General features: G+C 43.5%; 1 protein-coding gene across 1 annotated transcript; it reads right to left on the bottom strand.

The window, feature by feature from the left end:
- Nucleotides 1-4,460: 4,460 nt before the first annotated feature.
- Nucleotides 4,461-22,940, bottom strand: LOC137326528 (transmembrane protein 179-like). Its single transcript, XM_067991713.1, has 4 exons — nt 22,570-22,940; nt 19,165-19,302; nt 18,816-18,894; nt 4,461-5,902 (listed from the first exon to the last, which is right to left on the bottom strand). The coding sequence occupies exons 1-4, from the start codon at nt 22,869-22,871 to the stop codon at nt 5,741-5,743; spliced, it is 681 nt and encodes a 226-aa protein (XP_067847814.1). The 5' UTR covers nt 22,872-22,940; the 3' UTR covers nt 4,461-5,740.
- Nucleotides 22,941-23,997: the final 1,057 nt, after the last annotated feature.

Here is a 23,997-nt window from a genome sequence, read left to right as displayed (position 1 = left end):
GAGGGTTTTAGAAATTACAAATTAATGTTGATACTGAATCTCTCTTTATAATTTATATGCCAAAAGAAACCTTGTTAACGAAACAATATGGAAAACTATTCATTTTCTTGCAAAACCCGCTGACTGACCTTTCAGAATACAAACTCATATTTTCTGTATAGCAGCTTGCAAAGAACATAACCTTTTAGTGAAAAATAAATCCCAGGTTCTGCTGCTTTATTTACAAGGCCTCATTATAAACTAGCTGAACTGGTCTATCCTTAAATGCAAATTGATATATACAAAGCCCCCTGTTTATTTACTGTCAATGGGCTTCTGTATAATTGTTCTCAAACAGTGAACTAGAGCACCTTGTACCTTGTGCCACTTTTTTATGCCCCATGATTAGACCTTAACAGGTATCAAAATGAAACTAGGCTGATGCCGCTTTACCCACTGAGCATCTCTCACAGTAAGTTGACCAAATGATGAAAATGTTTCTTTAAAATTAACCATTATGCAAAAACATATGAACAAATAGTATAAGCTGGACACTGAAACTAGACTTTATGGGTTACTAGGAAATTAAGTGTTGGCAACTCAAATTTCTTAACCCGCAGGTAATGTTATTATTTAGCCTGACACGTCTCTCCGGTCGATTTTGAGCCAGCCACCGATCCTTGCCTCATATCCTCCATATCCTGTGGTGGAATTTTCTTAAAAGAATATAAACTGTTCTCTTTTTGAAGTTAGTACAATGATTTATCCTCTGAAAGTGATGATGGGAAACCCTATTTGTCTGCTCTTAGTTTTATATGATGTGGAGATGCCGGTGATGGACTGGGGTTGACAATTGTAAACAATTTTACAACACCAAGTTATAGTCCAGCAATTTTATTTTAAATTCACAAGCTTTCGGAGGCTTCCTCCTTCCTCAGGTGAACGTTGTTAGTTTTATAGCTATTGACTAATTGGTGACTGATGGACTTGTCTTGTGTACCTTAAGGGATGGTAGTGAGTTTCTGACTGTGGGCACAGTTCATCATAAATATGGAGTTAATGCAGTATAAATGTAACATTTGACAAAACAGGACATAGATTCATAATACATATTTTATTCTAAAAAGGCCCCCGTTTTTCCAAAGTCACAAATGACTGTTCAACCTAAATGTCTTTATAGTTTTATTAGGATTTTCCCATTGAAAGCAGAAATTTAGAGATGTTGATGTATAGTCACTGTAAAGACTGCTGTATATATTTTATTTCACTTAATGGGTGGAATAGTTCAACATAGCTCAGAACTGCTGGGTTACTAAATGTGCACTACATGTATGAAAGGTTTTTATGGGGTTGCAATAAAATAATTTTATGCAGCTATATATATATCAATTGCCTTGGATTATATGTTTGTAATTTTTTTAACTTAAGCTTTAGACAACTTTTTGTAATATAAAAATATAAGAAAGCTCTGAGTGAGTCGAGGCTCATCTAACCCACTCCACGCATGTCAGTATATGGTTATTCTTTCTGTGATTACCCTTATTGTCTCATCTCATTTGTTTTTTTGTTTGCTTAAAAGTTATTGAATTCTGAAAGGAAAACATAGCAACTGATCTTGCCTTGACATGTTTTTAAACTGGAGAAAGAAAGAAAATCTACTGCATTATTATAACAACGACTTGCATTTATATAGCGCCTTTAATGTAGAAAAACGTCCCACGGCTCTTCACACAAGTGTAATCGGACAACGATTGACACTACAGAAGGAGATCTTAGATGGGGTGACTGGAAGCTTGGTAAAAGAGGTGGGTTTTAATGAGGGTCTTAAAGGAAGAAAGGGAGATGAAGAGTCGGAGAAGTTTAGGGAGGAAATTCCAGAGCATAGGACCCAGACAGCTAATGGCATGGCTGCCACCGGTGAGCAAAGGGTGTTTTTGACTCACTTGCAAAGATATGAGGGATAGCCATAAAGGACAGGAAGCACATCAGCTAGTGCCTGAGGCCATGCAGGTGTCATGACCCTGATCAACAATTTATGGACATATATTTTAGTTAAAATTGGCCATTATTTATTGTTCGGGAGAATGGTAGGAGGAATACAGAGAGCTTGCTGCAGCGCAATGGTTTCTGTATACAGAGAACAACAGTCACAGTTGGGAATCGACCTCTAGTAGCAGCATGCATGCAGAAGCAAAGAAACAAGCACATGACTCTCATCCCTTGCCAGATCCTACCTCTGGGCAGGTGGCAGGAGAATCATCTCAAAGTACGCTGGCCTCCACTGCAGGAATTGAAGACTGTCCCTGACTCACAGGCAAAAGATAGACGTAGACAACTGCATTTACGGCAGTTGATCGGGAGAACCACCGCTTAATTTTAACCCCTTGGCTCTCTACTAGTAATGCCTTCCCTTGGTGCCTGAAAGCATCCCATAATATAGAAGTTAAGAATACGATTGTTAATTTCACTTCCATTAAGCATGCCATCTGGATGTCGCTCTATAGTAACAGGTCTGGTTCAGGTGCTGACACAGGTCTGAGATCATGGGATAATTTTAACCCCCAAGAACTGGTGGGTTGGGGGTTGGTGGGCAGTAGAAATAGTTTTTGGAGCGAGAACGCATCCCGGCTCCAACATGTCCTCTTCCGGGGTTAACCCAGGCACCCGAAACCCGAAAGTCCTGTCCGCACTTAAAGCTGGCAGGCTGATACTCAAAGGGACAATGTACCTCATTGTGATAGTTGAGGCACTTAACTTTTTGTGTATTACAAATGTAAAATGAATCTTACCTTGCCTGTTTGGGGTTCCCATCGCTTCTGATACACGTCCGGTGAAAGCAAGCGGGAAGGGCCAGATCCATGAGGTGAGTGCCTTTATTGCACTGCTCATGGACCAGGAGGAGCAGGAGTGCTTCATCCAGGCCCAACAAGTTCACCTGGCCGACAGGACCCCCACGATCAGCCGGCCCCCCTCACCTCCGATGCTGCCCCCCCACCCGGATCTTCTCCAAGGCACGTGTCCCCACTTCCCCCCACTCCTCCGATTGCTTCCAGTGTCTCCTCCTTTACCATTCTTCTCTTTGCTCCTATGCTGCTTCTCCTCCTTACTGCTACTTTCTTTAATTTCACACAATAACTTGCCTCACATTTCTCTTCTGAATCTCCCTTTACTTATTTTTACTTGTCTTCTCTCTATTTCTGCTGTTTTTCTACCTCTCCTTTCACTTTCTCCCACTATGTCTCTCTTACAGTAAATATCCCTCCAATCCCAGCATCTTTTCATTACCAGTACTTTCTCCTTCTCGAAAATGATTCCACAATTTATAATTTATCCCTGAATTACTTTTAATCCCATCCACTAGTTTTTAACATCTGTAGTATTTCCAATAAAGATCAATTCACTGGGGTAGCCCCAACAGGTATTGGACTGTTTGACTGCCAAAAGTTCTGGAACTTCAGGCTCCTGAGCTAAACATTTTTTTCAGATTTCAGCTCACACATAATGACAGTAAAACAAGCTTTAATATTAGTGTTAAAACAGCTCAGATATTAGCAATAATGTTATTATTGTAATATAACAATAAACTACTTAAACCATTAAAGTACTTCTATGTTTTTAAAATTACACATTGACTTCCCCAGTCTTTTTTCTCATGTTTTTTCTTTAATTTTGCTGTTTAAACTTTAATCTTTTTATTTCTAAATGATATACTCAACTTTAACTTTTCTGTTCTTTTTTTAATTATTTAAAAATTATATAGGGCCCACAATCTCTCTCTCCCGCCCCCCGATTCGCGGCTTCTCTCTCTCAATCCGACTGCCTGGTGCATGGAAAACCCCGAAGCAGAAAAACTTACCTTCAATTAAGATTCAATCACAGATTGGACACATTCAATTCGCTTCCAGGTTTCCAACACAAACATCTACCCAACTGCTCAATTCCTGGCTTCATGCTAAAATCATGCCCCATATCTCTGTTATGGTACATCCTGCTTACACTGTTCCTCACCCGAAGTCCAGGTAACTGACATATCAGCAGTGCTCACACTGCATCAAATCCTATAGTCCTGAACCTCTCAGGCCTTAGTTTACTGCTCCTTCTCCACAGAGTATGTAGCATTAACATTAGTATTACACAGAAATACTCATTTGTTGTTAATGTGAGTTGGAAACACTTACTCCCAGGAGCAAGTTTAAGGGCAAATGTGTGTTATTGTTTTGTTAAGCTAACATGCCAATTTTCCAAATATAAAGCACACAAATAATGCATAGAATAGATCAAATGCAATGAGCAAATTAAACTCCTGATTGCTTCTTCTTAACGGAAAAAAATGCCATTTGATTCGCTTTATCAGACTATACAAACCAGACTCTCAAGTTTTTGTCAAGTTGACTGATAACAATGTTGGACGATCAGCTTACAACATAACATGGTCATTTTTGTTGGAAAATACAACTTGGCCAAGAAAAATACTACTCAGGTTTTTGAGATGTTTGCGATTTAGTTCTAGGTGAGCTGACAACATTTTTAAAAGGAAGTTACGCAGATTTATCTTTCCAGAAAGTACTGATAAAACTGTATGGTGGAATGGCATATTGACATATCAAGGAACTGTGCCAGACAATCATAGTTTGCAAGTTTACCCCTGTGGTTCCCATATGGCAAATGTGTGATTTCTCCCATACTTTCTAGGCACAAGGGAAATATAAAGGGAGTGTGGCCAGCTATATACTGACTGCTACAGTTAGAGAAATAGTTTTTATTAAGTAGCGGCAGAAATAATAGTGTGCATTTGCAAGGGGAACAACCCAACAGCGCAGATGTAAATTTGTGTACGAATGAATTTAATTTTTTTGAGCCTAGTACACTGTAATCAAGGTTAAAGAATTGACATTAATAACAAAGATCCTTTTTATGAGCAACATATGGCACAATAATTCTGTCATTTTCTACTACTAAGCTTCAAATTGCTGCTGTTCATTTTATTAGCTGCAATGAAGCTGTTGATTTAAGGTAGAACATTCAGTAGTGCCAGATAGCAGCTGCTCCTAAGAAACAATCACTATCATTTTCTAAACATTGCAGATGAGGTTTTCAAGTATGAAGGCAATGTATTCTGTCACTAGAAAGAATATTCAGGTATAACTTAACATGCTTAACATGTTCAGCATGAAAAGAATTCATCACCATCCACTATGAGTGCTGACACAATTTATCAATGTGTTCATTTGCTTTCAGTACAATATTTTGTAGCAGTAGTAATGTTAAGCTGAATCATGTAGAATATAACTAGCTGAAAGTTTTCTTCCATAGTTTTATACATTACTAAGTTTATTTATGGCATATGAAATTCCGTGTATGCTATTTAGCTTGGTACTGTAAAACAGGATACATTGTTCTGATCAACAATTTTAAGGTTTTGATGTACAATTATTCACAACAGAAGTTTACATTTTGATTTGGCAATATAGCAGTCATTATCTTTTGTGCTGTAACATTTTAGAAAATCATTACATTTACAGGCTAATGTTTATTAGGCACTGAAAGAATGAAAGCATCTATCAAAAGACACTGTTGTTATCATGGTACCTACGATTAAAATGGAGGATAAGGCTTAAGAGTGAGTATCCTGTTTTACAGTAACTTTTCAGTGCCTCCTCCTTGACAAAGAACATGCAGCATTGCTTTCTTCTGTTGTGTCTGCCTGAATCATCTCTTTCTGCAATATTTACTGTAGTTGGATTTAAATTGTGGCATTCTTCTAAACATGCTCTGATGCTCTCCTGGATGATCTTGCCAGAAGCAACTCCTTCTCATGGACCAGGCTGTCGAGGAGATCCTCCTGCCTATAGTTGTCGTACACCTTCAGGAATGCAAGAATGGTAATTGCCATCCAAGCAACCCATCCGCCCCATAGGCCAAACTGCAGATGAAATTCCCAGACGTTAGACAAGGTTTACTAATTAAATAATGAACTTACTAAGTTACTAATGAATAGAATCTGCAAAATGTCTCTTTAGTACAATGTAACATGAGTTCTACAAATCAGTAAAGATTTAGTCAACACAGTGCAAAGGAGAATTTGATTGCTACTATCCTAATTTCAGTCAGACAATCATTTTGAGTAAACTGTTGTATTTTCACAATAGAAAGATTTCTGCAGATTATCAAAATCTTTTTCATATAAAATCACATCTTTTGAAATTGTGCTGAAACAACTTTTTAACTTAAGATCTGCTAGAGACTTACATTTCTGTCACTGTGTAAGTAATCTGACTGCTGTCCTTATGCAGAAATGTTTGGTTTGTGAGCCAGAAATTTCTGATAGCGTACCCTTTTAAGAATTTTCTGTTTTATAGGGAAACATTGTACAGAAATATGGGGGGTAATTTTGACACTGGGCGGCAGTGTAAGACGGGCGATGTATGAAAATTGAGAATAACGGGCGACTTATCCGATATCGCCCGTTTCACCATAAGTCAAAATTACCCCCATGCCGTATAAATTAAACTTTAATAATTTGGTCTGACAGGAAATTCCTCAGAGCTGCTCCGACTCACCAGGTGTTACTTCGCTGGAAGTGTGGTGGAAATCTTGTTCACACGCGTAAACGGGGTTTCCACTGCACTTCAGGCACAGTAACACCGGCGGAGTGGAAGCAGCTCCGAGGTATTTCCCAACCATAGGCTCCTTTAACTCTACTTGTAAGTCTACAGTAGCTGTTTGCAAAATATTTTGCAATTGTGCAAAGTTTCAAAATACTCACTAAAACTACAGGCTACAGGAGTTCCAAGGAAAAATTGCCAGAATAGTTCACAACTTACATAATGTATGTTTTAATTTCATCTCTTTTATTATTTATTTCCCATCATTGGTAATATGGAAGGGGGAGAGTCCATCCTATGTAAATAAAGCAGTGTCCACCAGTGGCTACAGTGCCTTCAGCTGCCTAGGCCCTAAGCGCTGGAATTCCCTCCCTAAACCTCTCTGCAATTAGGGATGGGCAATAAATGCTGGCCTCGCCAGCGACGCCCACATCCCATGAACGAATAAAAAAAACCACCTCTCTCCCCTCCTCTAAGACGCTCCTTAAAACCGACCTCTTTGACCAAGCTTTTGGTCACCTCTCCTAATTATGTGGCTCGGTGTCAAATTTTGTTTGATAATCACTCCTGTGAAGCACCTTGGGACGTTTTACTGCGTTAAAGGCACTATATAAATGCAAGTTGTTGTTGTTTATATGGGACCATCATTTGCTATAGCAGAGCATTTAAGTTAGACTCGCCCTTGCACATTTAGGTTTTTAAATTTTTTGCGTGGCAAGTTGCTGAAAGTGTGAGCTGATAACGTCGCAGCGAGAGAAACAGCCTATCTGGGACCTGAGTGAACAGGGCAAGCAACTGTGTATCTCCTTAACCAATCAGATTGAAGTTTTGTGAAATTAACAGTGCAAGGATTGAGTAGGAAGTGTAAATTAGAGTGGGTGAATTCAACGTCAGATCAGGTACAGAAAGAGAAATAAAGAGAGGGAATGAAAGATTGGATTAAGAGAGGGAGAAAAATGAGACAGAAAGGAAAAGTAAAAAATGTTTTAATTTAAACATTTTACTTTTTAAAAATCTCCAACAATTAAAATCTTAAGGAATGAGACTCCACACTAATAGTTAATTTTCAGTGCCAGAGAGGTTGACTGGCAGTAATTAACACTTATCACATCGTTAAAAGGATACTTAGACTGAAATGGACAAGACTTAATTTTCTGTGGCGTGTTTATTTCGTATCTATCATGGAAATACAGCAACTTCACGCCATTCAATGTATTTCAATCGTGAGGCAGACAGCGAGATGCTGTTTTCGCAAAGCTAACAGCACATCTCGGACAGCAACTTTTGGATTTCAGTGTTTAACTGCGCACCTGCCCCTCGCCTGAAGTTGCTGTAGCATTTGCGCATAAATAACAGCAACGCCATTCGCCTCACCATTATTTTGACAGCAAATTCTGGCCCATGAGCATTTCAGATTCATGAAGACTGAGATTCATGAAGACATAAAGCAATGTATGACCTTGACTCAGATCAGCTGTAATGTCTTTCCTTGTGAAAGAAAAGTTGAACCTTAAGCATCTGTTTGATTTTACTGCATCACCCACTTCGGGCATAAAAACTAAATGACAGTACTTTAGTGGTTAAAGCTCATATTGTTATCAGCCACCTGGCTATTCATTTAAATAGTGGCTTAATTTATATTAGCCATCAGTTAAGAAACAGTCAGTGGCTGCTACACTACTTTCTAGCCCAAGTCCTTCTGTCCATCCAGCTGTCTATCACATTCACCACTTTTATACAGTTGTCTGCTTTTAAATGCCAAATTGATTTAGTATTCATCAACAAAGTACAAAAGTGACATTATAACGGAGAATTTTTTTTGTCTTAATTAAAAAGTGAGTGACCATCTGTAAGGATTATTATAAACTGTAATTTATTACATTTAACTATGCAATGGTTGTTATGCTCATGAATTCTTCCACTGAAAAGCAAGCCAATTGACGACTGGAGAACTTATTTTACTCACAGCTGCCGTCATATTTTCAGATGGCATTCTTCACAAATAAAGTTGAATTGTAGCGGTAATAATGAGAACAAAACAGTCACACATTACATGTTCACTTAATGCAAACTATAAAAATCTATTTGATTCTTTTGATAAAGAAATGCTACTCCACCCTATAAAATGTTAATTAAGATTTTTTTAAACATCAACTTACATTTATACAGCGTCTTTGACGTAGAAAAACATCCCAATGCACTTCAGAGAAACGTAATCAGATATAAATCGACGTTGAGCCAAAGATGGAGATATCAGGATGGGTGATCAAAAGCTTAGTCGAAGAGGTAGGTTTTAAGGAGGAAAGGGTGATTGGGAGTAATAGAGATTTGGGGAGGGAATTCCAGAGCATAGGGCCCTGGTGGCTGAAGGCACGACCACCAGTGGTGGGGCGAGGGGAGTGATGGATGCACAAGAGACAAGAGTTGGAGGAACACAGAGTTCCCGTTGGGTTGTAGGGCTGGAGGAGGTTACAGAGATAGGGAGGGGCGAGGCCATGGAGGGATTTAAACAAAACGATGAGAATTTTAAATCCGAGGCATTGGGGTCCGAGTGCAAATATAGGTCGGTGAACACAGGGACGATGGGTGAACGGGACTTTGTGCCGAATAGGATACGAGTTTTGGATTAGTTGAAGTTTACAGAGGATATGAAAGAGGGATGGCTGATCAGGAAAGGTTTGCAACATTCAAGTCTGGAAGTGACAAAGACATATAGGAGTGTTTCTGCAGCAGATAGGCAGAGGCGGGCAATGTTACAGAGGTGGAAGTAAGCGGTCTCTGTGATGGATAGGATATGGGGTTGGAAGCTCAGCTCTACATCAATTAGGATGCCAAGGTTGAGAAAAGCCTGGTTCAATGTGAGACAATAGCCAGGGAGAGGGATGGAATCAATGGCAAAGGTGTGGATTTTGTGGCGGGAGCTGAAGACAATGGCTTTGGTATTCCCAATGTTTAATTGGAGGAAACTGTGGCCCATTCAGGACTGAATGTCGAATAAGCAGTCTGACAATGCAGAGGCAGTGGAGGGGGTTAAGAGAAGTGGTGGAGAGGTGGAGCTGAATGTAATCAGCATTCATGTAGAACCTGACCCCATGCCTTCCTATGATGTTGCCAAAGGGCAGTATGTAGATGAGGAACAGGAGGGGCCCGGGATAGATCCTTGGGAGATTCCAGAGTTAATGGTGAGGGGGGCAGAAAGAGAAGCCATTGCTGGCGATACTTTGGTTAGGATTGGATAGGTAAGAGTGGACCCAAGCAAGGGCAGTCCCACTCAGTTGGACAATGAAGGAGTGATGTTGGAGGAAAATGATGTGGTCGACCATGCTAAAGGCTGCAGAGGTTGCGCAGTACAAGGAAGGATAGCGCACCACGGTCACAGTCACAAAACAAATTTATCCTCCGGTCTGGTCCTCACTAGCTCTAACTGTAGACTCAATATTTTTAATAAACATTAGGCAAACTTTTTTGTGGTGTAAATGTGTGCAGTTTGTATTTTTTACTAGTGGAAATGCTGATAGTTTTGATTCACCAAATTTTGAGTGGTACTTGTAATGCCAAGTCTCTGGCTCTTTTGTGCATGTTGTGAGCCTATAAATTATATGTTAATGATTATATGAAAAAGGGTGGCTAAGGCAAACATAGGTCCCTTAGAGGATGAGACCGGGAAATTAATGGTGAGAAACATGGAGATGGCAAAAGTGCTGAACAAATATTTTGTTTCAGTCTTTACGATAGAGGACACTAAGAATATCCCAACACTGGACAAACAGGGGGCTCTAGGGGGGGAGGAGCTAAATACAATTAAAATCACTAATGAATTGGTACTCAGTAAATTAATGGGACTCAAGGCGGATAAATCCCCTGGACCTGATGGCTTACATCCTAGGGTCTTGAGGGAAGTGGCAGTAGGGATTGTGGATGCTTTGGTAATAATTTTCCAAAATTCTCTGGACTCGGCAAAGGTCCCGGCAGATTGGAAAACTGCTAACGTAACGCCCTTATTTAAAAAGGGTAGTAGGCAGAAGGCTGGAAATTATAGACCAGTTAGCCTAACATCTGTGGTGGGTAAAATTTTGGAGTCTATTATTAAGGAGACAGTAGCGGAACATTTGGATAAACATAATTTAATAGGACAAAGTCAGCATGGCTTTATGAAGGGGAAGTCATGTCTGACAAATTTGTTTGAGTTCTTTGAGGACATAACGTACAGGGTGGATAAAGGGGAACCAGTGGACGTAGTGTATTTAGACTTCCAGAAGGCATTCGACAAGGTGCCACATGAAAGATTATTGCTCAAGATAAAGAATCACGGGATTGGGGGTAATATTCTGGCATGGGTGGAGGATTGGTTATCTAACAGGAAGCAGAGAGTTGGGATAAATGGTTCATTCTCGGACTGGCAACCAGTAGCCAGTGGTGTTCCGCAGGGGTCGGTGCTGGGTCCCCAACTCTTTACAATCTATATTAACGATTTGGAGGAGGGGACCAAGTGTAACATATCAAAGTTTGCAGATGATACAAAGATGGGAGGGAAAGTAGAGTGTGAGGAGGACATAAAAAACCTACAAGGGGATATTGACAAGCTGGGTGAGTGGGCGGAGATTTGGCAGATGCAATACAATATTGGAAAATGTGAGGTTATGCATTTTGGCAGGAAAAATCAGAGAGCAAGTTATTATCTTAATGGCGAGAAACTGGAAAGTACTGCAGTACAAAGGGATCTGGGGGTCCTAGTGCAAGAAGATCAAAAAGTTAGTTTGCAGGTGCAGCAGGTGATCAAGAAGGCCAATGGAATGTTGGCTTTTATTGCTAGGGGGATAGAATATAAAAACAGGGAGGTATTGCTGCAGTTATATAAGGTATTGGTGAGACCGCACCTGGAATACTGCATACAGTTTTGGTGTCCATACTTAAGAAAAGACATACTCACTCTCGAGGCAGTACAAAGAAGGTTCACTCGGTTAATCCCAGGGATGAGGGGGCGGACATATGAGGAGAGGTTGAGTAGATTGGGACTCGACTCATTGGAGTTCAGAAGAATGAGAGGCAATCTTATTGAAACATATAAGATTGTAAAGGGGCTTGATCGGGTGGATGCGGTAAGGATGTTCCCAAGGATGGGTGAAACTAGAACTAGGGGGCATAATCTTAGAATAAGGGGCTGCTCTTTCAAAACTGAGATGAGGAGAAACTTCTTCACTCAGAGGGTAGTAGGTCTGTGGAATTTGCTGTCCCAGGAAGCTGTGGAAGCTACATCATCATTTCTGTTTTAAATTTATTTATTGTAAACAATTTTACAACACCAAGTTATAGTCCAGCAATTTTATTTTAAATTCACAAGCTTTCGGAGGCTACCTCCTTCCTCAGGTGAACGATGTGGAAATGAAATCCTCGAAATGAAGTCGCATTTATAATTTACAGAACAATGCTTGGTGATTACAGACAGTTTTTTCAACTGCCCGTTGCCAAGGCCAATCAGTGTGCAGACAGACAGGTGTTACCTGCCAGGTCTCAGAATATACAAATCACCAAAAAAAACAACAAACAAAAAAAAACAGATAGAGAGGTAGAAACATAGAAAAGACAGCAACTGACCCGTTATATTAAAAACAGATAACATTTGTTCGCTGGTGGGGTAACGTGTAGCGTGACATGAACCCAAGATCCTGGTTGAGGCCGTCCTCATGCGTGCGGAACTTGGCTATCAATTTCTGCTCGACGATTTTGCGTTGTCGTGTGTCTCGAAGGCCGCCTTGGAGTATGCTTACCCGAAGGTCGGTGGCTGAATGTCCTTGACTGCTGAAGTGTTCCCCGACTGGGAGGGAACCCTCCTGTTTGGCGATTGTTGCGCGGTGTCCGTTCATCCGTTGTCGCAGTGTCTGCATGGTCTCGCCAATGTACCATGCTCTGGGGCATCCTTTCCTGCAACGTATGAGGTAGACAACGTTGGCCGAGTCACAGGAGTATGAACCATGCACCTGGTGGGTGGTGTCCTCTCGTGTGATGGTGGTATCTGTGTCGATGATCTGGCATGTCTTGCAGAGGTTACCGCGGCAGGGTTGTGTGGTGTCGTGGACGCTGTTCTCTTGAAAGCTAGGTAATTTGCTGCGAACGATGGTCTGTTTGAGGTTGGGTGGCTGTTTAAAGGCGAGTAGTGGAGGTGTGGGGATGGCCATAGCGAGGTGTTCGTCGTCATTGATGACATGTTGAAGGCTGCGGAGAACATGGCGTAGTTTCTCCGCTCCGGGGAAGTACTGGACGACAAAGGGTACTCTGTTGGTTGCGTCCCGTGTTAGTCTCCTGAGGAGGTCTATGCGATTTTTTGCTGTGGCCCGTCGGAACTGTCGATCGATGAGTCGAGCGTCATATCCCGTTCTTACTAGGGCGTCTTTCAGCGTCTGTAGGTGTCCATCGCGTTCCTCCTCGTCTGAGCAGACCCTGTGTATTCGCAGGGCCTGTCCATAGGGGATGGCCTCTTTGACGTGGTTAGGGTGGAAGCTGGAAAAGTGGAGCATCGTGAGGTTGTCCGTGGGCTTGCGGTAGAGTGAGGTGCTGAGGTGCCCGTCTGTGATGGAGATTCGTGTGTCCAAGAAAGAAACTGATTCTGAGGAGTAGTCCATGGTGAGCTTGATGGTGGGATGGAACTTGTTGATGTTATCGTGTAGTCTCTTCAGTGATTCTTCGCCGTGGGTCCATAAAAAGAAAATGTCGTCGATGTATCTGGTGTATAGTGTTGGTTGGAGGTCTTGTGCAGTGAAGAAGTCCTGCTCGAACTTGTGCATGAAAATGTTGGCGTATTGGGGTGCGAATTTGGTCCCCATGGCTGTTCCGTGTGTTTGGGTACAGCCATGGGGACCAAATTCGCACCCCAATACGCCAACATTTTCATGCACAAGTTCGAGCAGGACTTCTTCACTGCACAAGACCTCCAACCAACACTATACACCAGATACATCGACGACATTTTCTTTTTATGGACCCACGGCGAAGAATCACTGAAGAGACTACACGATAACATCAACAAGTTCCATCCCACCATCAAGCTCACCATGGACTACTCCTCAGAATCAGTTTCTTTCTTGGACACACGAATCTCCATCACAGACGGGCACCTCAGCACCTCACTCTACCGCAAGCCCACGGACAACCTCACGATGCTCCACTTTTCCAGCTTCCACCCTAACCACGTCAAAGAGGCCATCCCCTATGGACAGGCCCTGCGAATACACAGGGTCTGCTCAGACGAGGAGGAACGCGATGGACACCTACAGACGCTGAAAGACGCCCTAGTAAGAACGGGATATGACGCTCGACTCATCGATCGACAGTTCCGACGGGCCACAGCAAAAAATCGCATAGACCTCCTCAGGAGACTAACACGGGACGCAACCAACAGAGTACCCTTTGTCGTCCAGTACTTCCCCGGAGCGGAGAAACTACGCCATGTTCTCCGCAGCCTTCAACATGTCATCAATGACGACAAACACCTCGCTATGGCCATCCCCACACCTCCACTACTCGCCTTTAAACAGCCACCCAACCTCAAACAGACCATCGTTCGCAGCAAATTACCTAGCTTTCAAGAGAACAGCGTCCACGACACCACACAACCCTGCCGCGGTAACCTCTGCAAGACATGCCAGATCATCGACACAGATACCACCATCACACGAGAGGACACCACCCACCAGGTGCATGGTTCATACTCCTGTGACTCGGCCAACGTTGTCTACCTCATACGTTGCAGGAAAGGATGCCCCAGAGCATGGTACATTGGCGAGACCATGCAGACACTGCGACAACGGATGAACGGACACCGCGCAACAATCGCCAAACAGGAGGGTTCCCTCCCAGTCGGGGAACACTTCAGCAGTCAAGGACATTCAGCCACCGACCTTCGGGTAAGCATACTCCAAGGCGGCCTTCGAGACACACGACAACGCAAAATCGTCGAGCAGAAATTGATAGCCAAGTTCCGCACCCATGAGGACGGCCTCAACCGGGATCTTGGGTTCATGTCACGCTACACGTTACCCCACCAGCGAACAAATGTTATCTGTTTTTAATATAACGGGTCAGTTGCTGTCTTTTCTATGTTTCTACCTCTCTATCTGTTTTTTTTTGTTTGTTTTTTTTTTGGTGATTTGTATATTCTGAGACCTGGCAGGTAACACCTGTCTGTCTGCACACTGATTGCCTTGGCAACGGGCAGTTGAAAAAACTGTCTGTAATCACCAAGCATTGTTCTGTGAATTATAAATGCGACTTCATTTCGAGGATTTCATTTCCACATCGTTCACCTGAGGAAGGAGGTAGCCTCCAAAAGCTTGTGAATTTAAAATAAAATTGCTGGACTATAACTTGGTGTTGTAAAATTGTTTACGATTGTCAACCCCAGTCCATCACCGGCATCTCCACATCATAAATTTATTTAGACAGTTTCCTAGAAGTAATGGGAATTAGGGGTTACGGGGAGCGGTCAGGAAATTGGACATGAATTTAGATTTGAGGTTAGGATCAGATCAGCCATGATCTGATTGAATGGCGGAGCAGGCTCGAGGGGCCGATTGGCCTGCTCCTGCTCCTATTTCTTATGTTCTTATGTTAATGATGCAGAGCTGCTGCAATAGTGCCTTCAGTGTCATTTTCTGACCTTTACTCTAACACCTCTTCTAATACTGCCCACACAATGGGCATCTGGTGTTGCTATAGCCTATATATTTGACAGCTTTTAAACTATTGTGTGCTGAGTAATATTACTGAGATTTGCCTCTGGCTTTCTGCTGACCACTGCACAGTATAACTTCAGGGGAAAGATGCTGCTTGTTGATGTATCTAAAGTGGCTACCCACGCATAACAATTATTGCAAGTTCAGATGGTAATTTGAGGTGATAGTCAAATTTACAGCCAGAGTACTGTGCTGCTGTGATAACCAGTACTTAACTGTATACAGTTTATAAAATATTGTATGTGAAACAATACATTGAAAAACAGTTAACTGCTTTGCATCTAGAATCATCCTGGAGATACATTTGGATGATGGGATGGAAGAAGCAGAATATTACAGGTACTAGGAATGTAAACTGACAAAAGATAGTACATATAACACCACATATTTGATTAATCATTCAGCCAATATTATTGTCAGGTCTCCTTTCAGATCATGCATCCTTACAGAAGCCAGTCTGGTCAGCTAAGAGCAAAGTTCTTTTGAGAGTAGTAGTGGTGACGTTGGACATGAACCATATACTTTCCCTAGAACTCTGTGCAGATTATAAATTTGTACTCCGCTGCTGCAAAAAAAGAAGGGTTTCAATGATCTATACTCCATGATATTAGATCTTATATCATACAGGGTCCAGCTGCTTCTGTATGTGTTTCAAAAATTAACATGATACCAACATGGACAAAAGAGCTGAATTCCAGAGGTGAGGTGAGAGTGACTGCCCTTGACATCAAGGCAGCATTTGACCGAGCGTGGCACCAAGGAACCCTAGTAAAATTGAAGTCAATGGGAATCAGGGGGAAAACTCTCCAGTGGCTGGAGTCGTACCTAGCACAAAGGAAGATGGTAGTGGTTGTTAGAGGCCAATCATCTCAGCCCCAGGACATTGCTGCAGGAGTTCCTCAGGGCAGTGTCCTAGGCCCAACCATCTTCAGTTGCTTCATCAATGACCTTCCCTCCATCATAAGGTCAGAAATGAGGATGCTCGCTGACGATTGCACAGTGTTAAGTTTCATTCGCAACCCCTCAGATAATGAAGCAGTCCGTGCCCGCATGCAGTAAGACCTGGACAACATCCAGGCTTGGGCTGATAAGTGGCAAGTAACATTCTCGCCAGACAAATGCCAGGCAATGACCATCTCCAAAAAGAGAGAATCTAACCACCTCCCCTTGACATTCAACGTCATTACCATCGCCGAATCCCCCACCATCAACATCCTGGCGGTCACCATTGACTACAAACTTAACTGGACCAGCCATATAAATACTGTGGCTGCAAGAGCAGGTCAGAGGCTGGGTATTCTGCGGCGAGTGACTCGTCTCCTGACTCCCCAAAGCCTTTCCACCATCTACAAGGCACAAGTCAGCAGTGTGATAGAATATTCTTCACTTGCTTGGATAAGTACAGCTCCAACAACACTCAAGAAGCTCAACACCATCCAGGACAAAGCAGCCCGCTTGATTGGCACCCCATCCACCACCCTAAACATTCACTCCCTTCACCACCGGCGCACTGTGCCTGCAGTGTGTACCATCCACAGGATGCACTGCAGCAACTCGCCAAGGCTTCTTCGACAGCACCTCCCAAAACCACGACTTCTACCACCTAGAAGGACAAGGGCAGCAGGCACATGGGAACAACACCACCTGCATGTTCCCTTCCAAGTCACACACCATCCCGACTTGGAAATATATCGCCGTTCCTTCATCGTCGCTGGGTCAAAATCCTGGAACTCCCTACCATCAGCACCGAGGGAGAACCTTCACCACACAGACTGCAGCGGTTCAAGAAGGGCGCTCACCATCACCTTCTCGAGGGCAATTAGGGATGGGCAATAAATGCTGACTTTGCCAGTGACGCCCACATTCCATGAACGAATAAAAAAAAACATAAGTGGCCTTCAGATCAACTTTTCATCTCTCACTGGCTGGCTATCCACAGATCATTCTTGATAGATCAAATAGTGAAAAAGGTTGTACCTTTATATAGTGCATTTAATGTAGTAAAACGTCCCAAGGCGCTTCACAGGAGTGTTATCAACCAAAATTTGACACCAAGCTGTATAAGGAGATATTAGGATAGGTGATCAAAAGCTTGTTCAAAGGGGTAGGTTTTAAGGAGAGTCTTAAAGGAGGAGAGAGATATAGAGAGACGGAGAGGTTTAGGGAGGAAATTCCAGAGCTGAGGGCCTAGGCAGCTGAAGGCACAGCCAGCCATGGTGGAGCAATTAAAATTGGGGATGCGCAAGAAGCCAGAATTGGAGGAGCGCAGAGATCTCGGAGGGTTGTAGGAGGTTACAGAGATAGGAAGGGGCGAGGCATTGGGAGGGTTTGTAAAGAAGGATGAGAATTTTAAAATCGAGGTATTGCCGGACCTGGAGCCAATGTAGGTCAGCAAGGACAGGGATGATGGGTGAATGGCTTCCCAGCTATGATCTCTTTCAATGGAACTACAAGGCAGATGGTGGTGGGGTTGCCTTACTATCTAACCATGAATTGGCAATCTCCCTCAGATAAAACATACAATCAAGTACAAAGACTAAAGTACCCCACAAGGAGAGTGAGGTGCTATTGGCAATAATTTAATATCTGCCATCTGCTGATAACTCTGTTTTCATGTACCTGCCATATACCATCTATATAATTTGATTATCAACCCATAACTATACTGTTCTCCTGACTGGCAACTTCAATTGCACTACGATTAACTGAGAAGCTGTCCTCTCCATTGCAGTTGCCAATAGCTTTATGCAGCTGGTTTGCTCTCCACCTAGAAATTTTGGTCTGGCATTAACTGACTCCCCTGTTAACTTGAAAACAATTCAGCAAAGCAGTAGGTTGCACATCTGACTATCACTTGGATCATATCTGTGTGGCCTTTCACTGGAACATGGATAGAATTTCAAGTGTAAGGTTTGGACATATGTCAAGCAGAAAGTTCCAGTCCCTGATTGACACCCCGACAAGGTGCAGACTTCATTAGTTTACACTAAACTAAATTGATTATATCTGGCTCTAGTTCCACAGTGCACCAGATCCAGTCTGTTGACTCTCAGCTAATGAAAGAGATAGTAACTATAACGGAAAAATGTTTCGGTATCTCTATGCTATCCTAAAAGGAAAAGACACAGTCTGGCATCAGTTCAGGTTGTCAATGTTCTCAGCCTCGGATAAAATGGAGTAAATGGAATGTGTTCCAGCAACTGTTATGGTGTTTAAGGGTGGGAATACCAGGAACACTAATTTGAGGATTTTAAACTATCTGTATTCCAGAAAGGCCAGAGGTCTTATAGCTCGATTTTTAAAATCTTTACTGAAATAGTTACTTAGCTGTAATTTATTTTTAAATATCTGAATAAGAAGTTAAATCAACAAATTGGTTGTTGTCAACAGTGAATCGCTGACATCAATGTTTTAATTTTACTGGATCAAATTTGACAATGTATACTTTGTACTGTATTTTGTTGATGTTAAGGTCTACACACTGAACTTTCCAAAGGTTTACCTGGATAATTGCAAACTGGTCATAGAAAGAAGAATTATCCAAGTGCAGTTCCAGATCGGTGTCCTGCAATTCTTCACAGCTGTAGACAAAAAAACCTTTCATTTTAGAAATCTCAACTAAAACTTAATCAGGCAAACATTTTCATGTTAGAAAGTCTGTTTTGGAAGCAAATGCATCTTGTTTATTTTATTTTCCGCAGGCATGAACGTTTAATGAATTAGATGTTATGATTAAATGGTGATACCCATTCATATTAAACTCAAGTATCTACATTTTTTCCCTGCTGGTTGATTCTAGAAAGCGCACAATAGTTGCTTGTAAAACAAGAACATTTCCTAAGATCGCATACCTGTTGGGCATGCTTCCATTTTCTGTGATCGCGTCACACCACATATTGAAGCCAACGGTGACTAGAGTGCTTGCTACGAAGATGAGGAAAACCACGAAGGTGCTGACCAGCAGATTCAGGAACGTCGCGAAGAAAGTGCTGCAACCAGCGGGGGAGGGGGAAAACATTTCAGTGAGACAGTAGAGACGGCGAGATGTCTGATAAGCATACAATATACAGAGTACTAACAGTCCCTGGGAATGTTTCACTGGTGATGGCTTTATTTACGAATGACTGTAAGGCCACTGATGTTGATTAGCTCCATTATAAAATAAAACGTAGACATTTACTTGGGCAGGATGATGAACTTTCACTCCAGGTATATATGCGTATTTAAATTGAGAATTGGATAGGTTAGGATTGTATTTAAATATATTGTGTTATTTAGCACACACTGCATTACAAACAGATTATAGAAGAGTTTGTTGGTTAGGATTACGGATAGTTTTAGATTGCAAATGAAGGAAGGTCCAACAATTTCCTGAACACTGCCACCTGTCAGATGTTGCGTCGAAGCGAGTAAGGGGCTCTGTGGGTAAGGGGTTCTGTGAGTAATGAGGTTCTGTGGGTAAGGGGTTTCTGTAGGTAAGGGGTTTCTGTAAGGGATTTCTGTGAGTAAGGGGGTTCTGTGGGTAAGGGGTTTCTGTGAGTAAGGGGGTTCTGTGGGTAAGGGGTTTCTGTAGGTAAGGGGTTTCTGTGAGTAATGGGGTTCTGTAGGTAAGGGGGTTCTGTAAGGGGTTTCTGTGAGTAAGGGGGTTCTGTGGGTAAGGGGTTTCTGTAGGTAAGGGGTTTCTGTGAGTAATGGGGTTCTGTAGGTAAGGGGTTTCTGTAAGGGGTTTCTGTGAGTAAGGGGGTTCTGTAGGTAAGGGGGTTCTGTAAGGGGTTTCTGTGAGTAAGGGGGTTCTGTGGGTAAGGGGTTTCTGTAGGTAAGGGGTTTCTGTGAGTAATGGGGTTCTGTAGGTAAGGGGGTTCTGTAAGGGGTTTCTGTGAGTAAGGGGTTTCTGTAGGTAAGGGGTTTCTGTGAGTAATGGGGTTCTGTAGGTAAGGGGTTTCTGTAAGGGGTTTCTGTGAGTAAGGGGGTTCTGTGGGTAAGGGGTTTCTGTAGGTAAGGGGTTTCTGTGAGTAATGGGGTTCTGTAGGTAAGGGGGTTCTGTAGGTAAGGGGGTTCTGTAAGGGGTTTCTGTGAGTAAGGGGGTTCTGTGGGTAAGGGGTTTCTGTAAGGGGTTTCTGTGAGTAATGGGGTTCTGTAGGTAAGGGGGTTCTGTGAGTAAGGGGGTTCTGTAGGTAAGGGGGTTCTGTAAGGGGTTTCTGTGAGTAAGGGGGTTCTGTGGGTAAGGGGTTTCTGTAAGGGGTTTCTGTGAGTAATGGGGTTCTGTAGGTAAGGGGGTTCTGTAAGGGGTTTCTGTGAGTAAGGGGGTTCTGTAGGTAAGGGGGTTCTGTAAGGGGTTTCTGTGAGTAAGGGGGTTCTGTGGGTAAGGGGTTTCTGTAGGTAAGGGGTTTCTGTGAGTAATGGGGTTCTGTAGGTAAGGGGGTTCTGTAAGGGGTTTCTGTGAGTAAGGGGGTTCTGTAAGGGATTTCTGTGGGTAAGGGAGTTCTGTGGGTAAGGGGGTTGTGTGGGTAAGGGAGTTCTGTAAGGGGGTTCTGTGGGTAAGGGAGTTCTGTGGGTAAGGGGGTTCTGTAAGGGGGTTGTGTGGGTAAGGGAGTTCTGTAAGGGGTTTCAGTGGGTAAGGGGGTTGTGTGGGTAAGGGGGTTCTGTAAGGGGTTTCTGTGGGTAAGGGGTTTCTGTGGGTAAGGGGGTTCTGTGGGTAAGGGGGTTCTGTAAGGGGGTTGTGTGGGTAAGGGGGTTGTGTGGGTAAGAGGTTTCTGTGGGTAAGGGAGTTCTGTAAGGGGGTTCTGTGGGTAAGGGAGTTCTGTGGGTAAGGGGGTTCTGTGGGTAAGGGGGTTCTGTGGGTAAGGGGGTTCTGTAAGGGGGTTGTGTGGGTAAGGGGGTTGTGTGGGTAAGGGGGTTGTGTGGGTAAGAGGTTTCTGTGGGTAAGGGAGTTCTGTAAGGGGGTTCTGTGGGTAAGGGAGTTCTGTGGGTAAGGGGGTTCTGTGGGTAAGGGGGTTCTGTGGGTAAGGGGGTTCTGTAAGGGGGTTGTGTGGGTAAGGGGGTTGTGTGGGTAAGGGGGTTGTGTGGGTAAGGGAGTTCTGTAAGGGGGTTCTGTGGGTAAGGGAGTTCTGTGGGTAAGGGGGTTCTGTAAGGGGGTTGTGTGGGTAAGGGGGTTCTGTAATGGGTTTCTGTGGGTAAGGGGGTTCTGTGGGTAAGGGGGTTGTGTGGGTAAGGGGGTTCTGTGAGTAAGGGGGTTCTGTAAGGGGGTTCTGTCTGTAAGGGGGTTCTGTGGATAAGGGGGTTGTGTAAGGGGGTTCTCTGGGTAAGGGGTTTCTGTGGGTAAGGGGGTTGTGTGGGTAAGGGAGTTCTGTGAGTAAGGGGTTTCTGTAAGGGGGTTCTGTGGGTAAGGGGGTTCTGTGAGTAAGGGGGTTCTGTGGGTAAGGGGTTTCTGTAAGGGGGTTCTGTGGGTAAGGGGGTTCTGTATGTAAAGGGAGTTCTGTGGGTAAGGGGGTTCTGTAGGTAAAGTGATTCAGTGGGTAAGGGGGTTCTGTGGGTAAGGGGGTTCTGTGAGTAAGGGGGTTCTGTGGGTAAGGGGTTTCTGTAAGGGGGTTCTGTGGGTAAGGGGGTTCTGTATGTAAAGGGAGTTCTGTGGGTAAGGGGGTTCTGTAGGTAAAGTGATTTAGTGGGTAAGGGGGTTCTGTGGGTAAGGGGGTTCTGTAGGTAAAGTGATTCAGTGGGTAAGGGGGTTCTGTGGGTAAAGGGAGTTCTGTGGGTAAAGGGAGTTCTGTGGGTAAAGGGAGTTCTGTGGGTAAGGGGGTTCTGTGGGTAAAGGGAGTTCTGTGGGTAAGGGGGTTCTGTGGGAAAGGGAATTCTGTGGGTAAGGGGGATGTGTGGGTAAGGGAGTTCTGTGGGTAAGGGGGTTCTGTGGGTAAGGGGGTTGTGTGGGTAAGGGGGTTCTGTGAGGATGGGTGTTCTGTGGGTAAGGGGGTTCTGTGGGTAAGGGGGTTGTGTGGGTAAGGGGGTTCTGTGAGGATGGGTGTTCTGTGGGTAAGGGGGTTCTGTGGGTAAGGGGGTTGTGTGGGTAAGGGGGTTGTGTGGGTAAGGGGGTTCTGTGAGGATGGGTGTTCTGTGGGTAAGGGGGTTCTGTGGGTAAGGGGGTTATGTGGGTAAGGGGGTTCTGTGGGTAAGGGAGTTCTGTGGGAAAGGGAATTCTGTGAGTAAGGGGGATGTGTGGGTAAGGGAGTTCTGTGGGAACACACTGTACCAGAGTGACTTACTCGTCGTGTCCTTTGCAGAGGTAAAAGAGGAGCCTCCACGCCTGGATTGCCGAGAAGAGGACTGTGAAAAGGCCGATGAAGGTGGTGAACTGACAGGCGGATTCCGGGCCCCACTCCTCCACCACGAAGCGCTGCTTCTCCACAGTGATGTTCTCATTCTGCCACATCCCCCGGGTGAAGAGCAGGCATTTCCCCCGGAAATCACTGCCGTTCTCCGACAGCGGCACTACCGCGATGAAGCCGAACAGAAAAGCTAGAAAGTACAGGATGCACTGACCGAATAAGAAATTATTCAGCCCCATTTCTCACATTGAAGGAGCAACCAGACCAGCTCGTCCACGCCTGCGCGAACCGATCCGCTGACGTCTGGCTGCTGAAGGTTGGGGGGCAGCTTGCTGTGAAGCTGGAGACAGTATCTCCATCCAGGGTGGGAGGACACTTCATCTTCTCCTTTACTTAGTTGCTTCTAATTTCCATTTCTTCCTCTACATTAAATTGCAATTTGACATTTATTTGCATGTGAAAAATATGTATTAGTTTAGCCATATGTTTATTGACACCTTGGTCCCAATCCATCATTCTGTGCTGTGGTCATGTTGGATTAGTATTAGATTATCATTTTAATTTGCATGAGTATTTCCAATAGAGTCGGGGCGGACTGGTGCATCAGCTCATTTTTTTTTATTGTTGTCCACTAAGCCGGGTCATTGTACCTGCAATATTTTAGATGGTAAATGTGTCTACTTTTTAAATTAGTTCTATACAGAGGAGCAACCACATGTAATGTTTTGGGAGGGACACTAGGGCCAATTCTCGGATTTGGAGTAGAGGGAGGACACGGTGACATAACCCATGCCAAAAATAGGGGCGTTGCTCAATCCCCCATTCCCTAGAAGTTACACATGATTTTATATGAACTATACCAGCCCTCTGCAAAGTCAGAATGCTCATTGGACCTGATATTACTATGGGGCATTGGAAAGAAACATATTCTCAAATTTATGTTAACCCTATTTTCCCCAAAGGGAGTACCAAGCAAATGATTACACTTAAAACGTGTAAGATACTACCCTCACTGAACTTGAAAGTGTAGCTCTCATTTTGCAAAAAAAAGACACTTTAGGGAGACTACTGACTTCACACACACTATCATACATGGAACGGCTGTTCCTATCACTCACCCCTTCTTCCCAATTAGAGTAAACAGTATGAGCCTGATATTAGGCTTGAAGATATATTAAGGGAAGTAACCTCAAATGCAGCCAATTAGAACAAGATTAAAGCAAGTTTTGCACTATGGGGTTGAACATTTTTGTCTTGTGCTGATGATAAAAAGGCAGTTTCCATAAGTGTCTCCGGTAAACCAAAATCTGCTCCGTTCTACATGCTGTGAATGGGATGGTGTGCCACACAACTAGCAGTGATTCT

Source organism: Heptranchias perlo, chromosome 10 (assembly GCF_035084215.1).
Source record: "Heptranchias perlo isolate sHepPer1 chromosome 10, sHepPer1.hap1, whole genome shotgun sequence".
NCBI lineage: Eukaryota > Metazoa > Chordata > Chondrichthyes > Hexanchiformes > Hexanchidae > Heptranchias > Heptranchias perlo.
Note: the sequence above shows the minus strand (reverse complement) of the source record. Positions and strands in the feature narration are given on the sequence as shown.